This window comes from Ipomoea nil, unplaced genomic scaffold (assembly GCF_001879475.1).
Source record: "Ipomoea nil cultivar Tokyo-kokei standard unplaced genomic scaffold, Asagao_1.1 scaffold0202, whole genome shotgun sequence".
NCBI classification, from domain to species: Eukaryota; Viridiplantae; Streptophyta; class Magnoliopsida; order Solanales; family Convolvulaceae; genus Ipomoea; species Ipomoea nil.
Genome location: NW_017616630.1, coordinates 521,250 through 528,633, shown reverse-complemented (window position 1 = coordinate 528,633; position 7,384 = coordinate 521,250). Strand labels below are relative to the sequence as shown.

The window sequence follows — 7,384 nt, the reverse complement described above, 5'->3', positions numbered from 1 at the left end:
TCCCTTAGAAGAAATCAAGAAAGCAAGAAAGCTTAAAGAAAGACCCTTCATAGCCAAGGAATTAATTAAGGCTAAGAGGTAACCCATGTCTCAAAAAAACCTATTTTCATAGCTATTTTCATCTAAACCCTGCAAAATATTATCTTCACACGTATCATTAGTATCACCAAAATCAATTTGACACCTGTTACCATTTTGCATGTCTACCACGTCCAGTGCAACATTTTTGACGTGCGATTTTTCATCAAACACCACGTGTATGGACTCTTCAACCACCATTGTTCTTTTGTTTAATATTCTGAATGCTTTGCTGGTAGTCGAATATCCTAGAAAAATTCCTTTATCTTCACGCTTATCGAAAGCTTTTAGATGCAATTTATCATTAATATGAATAAAACATTTGCATCCAAAAATATGAAAATAATTAATATTTGGTTTTCTCCCTTTGTATAATTCATATGGCGTCTTCTTGTACTGCTTGTGAATCATGCTTTTATTTTGTGTGTAGCAAGCAGTGTTGATAGCTTCCGCCCAATATCATTTCGGGAGACCGGATGCACTGATCATCACTCGTGCTGCTTCTTTAAGCGTCCGGTTTCTTCTTTCGGCTACGCCATTTTGTTGCGGCGTTCTTGCGGCAGATAATTGATGAGAAATTCCTTGTACATCGCAAAATAATTGAATCATGCTATTCACAAACTCGGTTCCACGATCGGTTCGGATTTTTGATATTTTCATATCCTTCTCATTTTGGAGTTGCTTCAATAGCTTTGGTAGCACTTGCTCAACTTCGCTCTTCTTCTTGATAAACACGGTCCAAGTGTACCTGGAAAAATCATCAACAACAACAAGAGTATATTTCTTACCGCTTACACTTATTGGATCAACCGGTCCAAATAAGTCCATGTGTAGCAAGCTTAGTGGTCTTGACGTTGACTCGTGCATCTTTGATTTGAACGATGATTTAATTTGTTTTCCACGTTGGCATGCATCGCACACTTGGTCATTCTTGAAGACAGTATTTGGTAAACCTTCACTAAGATTTTTCTTTGCAAGTTGATTGATTTTCTTGAAGTTTAGATGGTTGAGCTTCCTATGCCATTCCCAATTTGCTTCATTCGAATTTCTGGCCATTAAACATACAGACTCTTTGCTTGTGCTCCAATCAACCATGTACATATTTTTCTTCCTTGCTCCAGTGAGTACTACTTCCTTTATTGTCTCATTTTTTATTAGGCACTTATCTTTGGAAAATTCCACAAGATAGCCTTTATCACAAAATTGACTGGTACTCAGCAAGTTGAACTTCAAACCTTCCACGTACGATACATCTTCAATTTTTATTCCATTTCTTTCAATCGTACCAACTCCTTTGGTAATTCCATAATTTTGATTTCCTCCAAAAATCACTTTTGGTCCATCGATTTTCTTCAAATTCACTAGATATGATTTATTTCTAGTCATGTGGCAGGAGCAGCCACTATCGATGTACCAAACATCCTACAAAAAAGATTAATTATTTTTAGGTACCCATTCTTGCTTGGGTCCTTTGTTGTTACTGATTTTTGGTAGCCAAACCCACTTAGATCTTATTGAATTAAGATAAGGTGGTTTGTAACCATTTGAGACTTGATAATCATAATTGACTCTAGAAAATACTTTTGGTGCCCGGTTTTGAAAATCATTTTTATATTTTGGCACCTGGGAAGTAGATTGTTGTTTTAGCCTATGAAAAGCATTAAAACTGGACTTGGTCCATGGTTTATAATCACACAACCAATCTTTCTCAGTGGGATATAATCTCCCAGCCCCAATCCTTGGAAAACTTCCCTTTTTCTATGAGGTCTTTTTGCACTTAACTCATTGGCATATCTTTTGTACTTAATGAATTTTGAATGCTGAGCCGTGTAATTAACGTGGTTCGGCCTAGCAGTATTCATTTTTGCATTTGGTTGATAGCCAAGTCCTCGTTTCATTATGCTATACTGACTTTTCACAAATTTACCACTTGCACTTTATTATTTAAAGTAGCAGTAAGATTAGTCAGTTTTGGAGGGGTTTTAGAACATGTGGAGTCATAACCAAGTTCGGTCTTATCTCCTGATGGCTTTTGCATGTTTACCATTTTATCCATGATCTTGGACGAATTAGTAAACGTAGCAATGGTAGCTCTTAGATTATGTTCTCTAACCTCTCTAGCTTTACACTCTTCTTGAAGGCAAATATTTTTACTCTTCAAGTTACTCACTTCAAGTAAAGCACTTTGCAACTTTTTATTCATCTCTTCTTTTTCAAGAATTAGAATATTATTGCCCTCCTTGAGTTGAGAATGAGTGGCCAAGATCTCTTGCCAATCTCGCATTAGATTGCCAATAGATTCACGAGAAAAGGGAGTACTAACTGAAGAAAAAGAATTAGATGTTACCTCTTCTTCCTCTGCTCCCAGTGCCATTAGACAATCTTCACTTGTACTCAACTCATTTGATTTGCATACTAGCGCTCTATCATTTTCTGAACATGAACTTTCATCGCTTGATGACGATTCGTCGGACTCATCATCTTCATTCGGCTCATTGCTCATGAGAGCTTTTCTTGTCACGTTTGAATCTTCGATCTTTGTTGTCGAATTTATTCGGTGTAGATTCAACATTTTTGCCAAGATATTTGCTAACGATCGGATGCGGACAATTTATTTTAAAATGTCCGGGTTTGCGGCAGTTGTAGCATAGATCGTTCATTTCATCAACTTTTTCTTCATTCGGCTTCCATGCGGCATTTTGGTTTCCAGGAGAGAAATTTTGATTTCTTCGTGATGGATATTTGTTGTCTCCTTTTCGCATGAATTTCCTGAACTTTTTAACAAAGAGAGCAAACTGTTCATCAGTTATAAAATCAACATTATCTACTAACTTGGAGGTTGACGGTTGTTCGGCCAATAGAGCTGGATTTCGAACTTCATAATCTTCATCATTTTTGGCCTTCATTTCGAACTCATATGCTTTAAGATCACTAAACAATTTGTCAGTTGACAACGTTCTTAGATCTCGGTGATCTCGCATAGCCGTAACCTTCATGTCCCATGCGGATGGTAAGCCTCGTAGGATCTTGAGATTAATTTCTTTTTGGCTAATTTCTTTGCCAAAATCATTAATCTCTCCAAAAATTTTGATCATTCTTGCTTCCATTTCAACTATGCTTTCATTTGATAGCATTTTGAAATCTTCGAACTTCTTTATGGCTATCGTGAACTTGTTATCCTTCTCTTGTTCATCCCCTTCACCGATCTTGATGAGAGTATCCCAAATTTCTTTCGCGGTTGTGCATTTTCGAATTTTTAGGAATATTGTATCATCAACGGTTTTGAATAGAATATCTTTGGCAATGTTGTCAAGATTATTTCTTTTTCTATCGTCTAATGACCATTCCGGTTTTGGCTTTGGTACATATTGTTGAGCATCGGATGATAGAAGAAATGCCGTGTTGACTTTCAATATTTCTATCGGACCATTAGAAATGACTTCCCACATTTCATCGGGTAAGGCCGATAAATGAACCTGCATACGAACTTTCCAATCATCAAATTTATCAAGTGAGAATAATAAATTTTGTGTTAAATCCTTATTCATTTTTACGTGGAAAAGAATAATATAATCCAATCACACACTGGTAAAATGGATCTGTCTAGTAGTCAGAAACAAGGTTGACCCAAATAGACAACCCGCTCTGATACCAATTTTTGGTATCAGTCAAAAGCATTCTGACTCAAATAGACTACAGGCTCTGATACCAATTGTTGGTCCCAAAGGGGGTGTGATAAAAGTCTAGAGGGGGGGGGGGGTGAATAGACTTTTAAACCGTTTTCGCGAATACAACAATTGTTGAGGCGATGGAGATATCAAGACTCTTAACTAGATTGTTAGAGTCTTGTACGCAGCGGAATAAATAAATACGAGTTGTGTGATTGTGTCAAGTATATCATCGTGATAAGCAGTAAGTAAATAAAGCAGTAAATGACACAAGGCAATTTATAGTGGTTCGGAGGTGATGTAATCCTCCTACTCCACTTGCTCTTTTCGTCCAAGAGCAATTCACTATATCCACCACTTCTTGGTTCCTAGATAAAATGAATTTCCGTGATCTAGTGCTTTGATCACTAAGCCCACACTAATCACGCCCAGTGCCACCAACACTCCGGCTTCGGATTTCACAGCTCCGTGCTACTTTCCAGGATTTCACAGCTCCGTGCTACTTTCCCCCCCGTCTTCCACGATCCGGTCAACGTATCCCGTGATCTGGTGCTTTGATCACCAAGCCCACACCAATCACACCCAGTGCCTCTGACACTGCTGCTTCGGATCTCACAGCTCCGTGTGACAATCCAGGATTTCACAGCTCCATGATACTTTCCCCCCGTCTTCCACGATCCGCTCGACGTATCCCGTGATCTGGTGCTTTGATCACCAAGCCCACACCAATCATGCCTAGTGCCTCCGACACTTCTGCTTCGGATCTCACAGCTCCATGTGACAATCCAGGATTTCACAGCTCCGTGCTACTTTCCCCCCGTCTTCAACGTATCCCGTGATCTAGTGCTTTGATCACAAAGCCCGCACTAATCACGTCCAGTGTTCTCTAACACTGCTGTTTCACTTGTTTGTAGAAAAACAAGTTTCATTGGCTTCCAACTTTGAGACTTCTTGAATGGATCTTCAATATGCAGCAAGTCTCTCAATGATGAAGAATTTGAACACTCTTGAATATTTTCTCTTGAGCTCTGAGTGTTTTTCTCAATTGAATATTTTCTCACTTGTAAGCTTTTTCAAGCAGATTGGATTCGTATGATCTCACATTTTTGGTTCGTTGGAAGTGCCTTGATCTGCTTCAATCTTCATCCTTTTATAGCTGGTTTTGAGAAGTTGTCCGTTGGAAATAGACAATCTCAAATTTAAATTCTTGTAGCCTTTGCAGAGGATCCGTGGCTTTCTCAGAAGATCATATTAAAAATGATATCTCTAACATTTGAGATATTTCGGCCGTTTGCATAGCTCTTGGTCCATGTGAAGAGACTCTTAAAATATTTCTGATGCAGACATTACTACAGAAAACGGATTTAACGTCACCATTATAACGTCGGTTTTTTAAAAATCCGACGTTAAATAATTTAAATTATTTATTATTTTTTAAAAAATACATATGACGTCGGTTATAACAAATAACCGACGTCATATATAAACGAAATAAAAAAAAAAAGTAAAATAGTTACGACGTCGGCCAGCGTAATTAGCCGACGTCGTAAACTAGTTAAAAAAAATAAATAAAATTTAAATAACATACGACGTCGGCTAATTAAATAGCCGACGTCGTATGTTATTTAATTTTTTAAAAAAATTAATATTAAAATTAAATACGGCGTCGGCTAATTAATTAGCCGACGTCGTATACTGATTAAAAAAATAAAAATAAAAAATGAAATTTAAATAACATACGGCATCGGCTATTTAAATAGCCGACGCCGTATACGTAATAAAAAAATAAAAAAAAAAGTATTTAAAATACATACGGCATTAGCCGATGCCATATACGGAATAAAAAAAAATTTAACATAAAAATATAAGGTATACGACGTCGGCTAAGTATATAGCCGACGTCGTATATTCGTTAAAAAGCATATAACCTAGTCTGAAGCTTCTACTATACGGCAATTCAAACAAAAATAAATAAAAATCACCTTTCATCTTCATCGCCTCACACCTCCTCACCGCCACAGCACCACACCGCCACGCCACTGTTTTTCGTCGCCAGCCGCCACCGTCATAGATCGGACGCCGATACAGCTCCGTCCCCACTCGTGCCTCGCCTCCGTCCCTGCTCTCCGCCCCTGCCGCCCCTGCTCTCCGACCCCGCTCGTGCCTCGCCGCCGCCGCCACTCTCCGTCCAGGTACGTAGTATATATATATATATATATATATATATATATATATATATATATTTATATATATATATTTATATGTAATATTTAATTAGTTTTTTATATTTTTTGAATTTTATAAATTATTATTGTGTATATTTCAAAATTTTAGGAATAATTGTGTATATATTTTTAATTTTATAAGTTATTGGGTAAATTATGAATTGTTGTGTATATATATTTTTAATTTTATTTGAACTGATTCTTTATACAAACTGTGCTGATGACTATTAAGTACTGTATGACAGGCCATTGTTTGCAGGAAGTTTTCTTAGTATTGTTCAAATCTTGCTGGATCAAATGGCACATGATGAAATGCGCATTGTTGGATGTGAATCACTGTTTTACTTCATAAATAATCAGGTAGTTACTGGTTCATTTTGTCACTATGTTAGAGCTAACAAATTTTCTAAAAATCAATAGATCTTATGCACTATCTTTTGTACTGTATAGCTTGATGCCACATACATGTTTAACTTGGAAGGCTTAATACCAAAAATCTGTCTTCTTCCTCAAGAGATGGGATATGAGGAAAGAGTACTGAAATTACGTTGTGCTGGGCTTGAACAGATGGAGTTCTTAAGTTAGGATAAGAAGGCTTGCAGGGGTGTTTGTCAGTAACGGTAGTCGAGAGTGAAATGTTCCATTCTGGGAGTATATTAATGAGAACATGTTGGATTGTTCTCTGGAGATAGAGAATGAGAGATCTCGCCTTTTGAACATGTTCTCAAGTTTACAAAACAAGTTCAATCTGGCATCAAACAATGAAGAGTACCTTCTAGTAAAATTAGAAGATCAGGCAGTTCAGCAACACTTGGGGGGTATATATAAACATACATATATATAGTCTATTCTATTCTTAACTTGTTTTATTATTGTTGAATCTTTACAGCCAGTAAACATGCTCTTTCATTCTGTTGTTGTAGGAAATGAAAAAAAAGTTACCTTTACAAGAGAAAGGTCAGATCTCGGAGAAAGATAGATAGCCATTGAAGCAGAAAGTGGGTGCTGCATAAAGCACACCACTATGACTTTACAAAGGGGAGACGAAGGGATCGTGGTTTTTGTGTCTTAGGATTTCAACATTGTATGGAAAAGAAATGTGGTGCATCAAATGCTTTATACAACTTTACTCACTTATTCCTAATACAAAAGAAAGAAGGAAACAAACAAATGATTTCAACATTCCATTCTTAAATTCTCAGCTGCAGATGAGAGTACTAGCTTGCAGCTGCAATTAAAGATCTGAGTGGAGGTTAGTAAGATCAATGCTTACTCTTTCAAATTTTTCTTCTCTAATTTGTCATTAAGGATTTACTTGAAATGGAGAAGGATTTTTCATTACTGAAATAGCTTAGCAAATTATTTTACTTAGCTAACTTTCCTGTTGTGTACATAATTTTAGGAACTGGAGAT

At 36.9% G+C, this 7,384-nt stretch overlaps 1 protein-coding gene across 1 annotated transcript; it reads left to right on the top strand.

Moving 5' to 3' along the window:
- Positions 1 to 3,886: 3,886 nt before the first annotated feature.
- LOC109190004 lies at positions 3,887 to 7,055 on the top strand. Its single transcript, XM_019340574.1, has 4 exons — positions 3,887 to 3,915; positions 5,768 to 5,938; positions 6,217 to 6,331; positions 6,895 to 7,055. Exons 1-4 carry the CDS (start codon positions 3,887 to 3,889, stop codon positions 6,952 to 6,954), a joined length of 375 nt encoding a protein of 124 aa, XP_019196119.1. The 3' UTR covers positions 6,955 to 7,055.
- Positions 7,056 to 7,384: the final 329 nt, after the last annotated feature.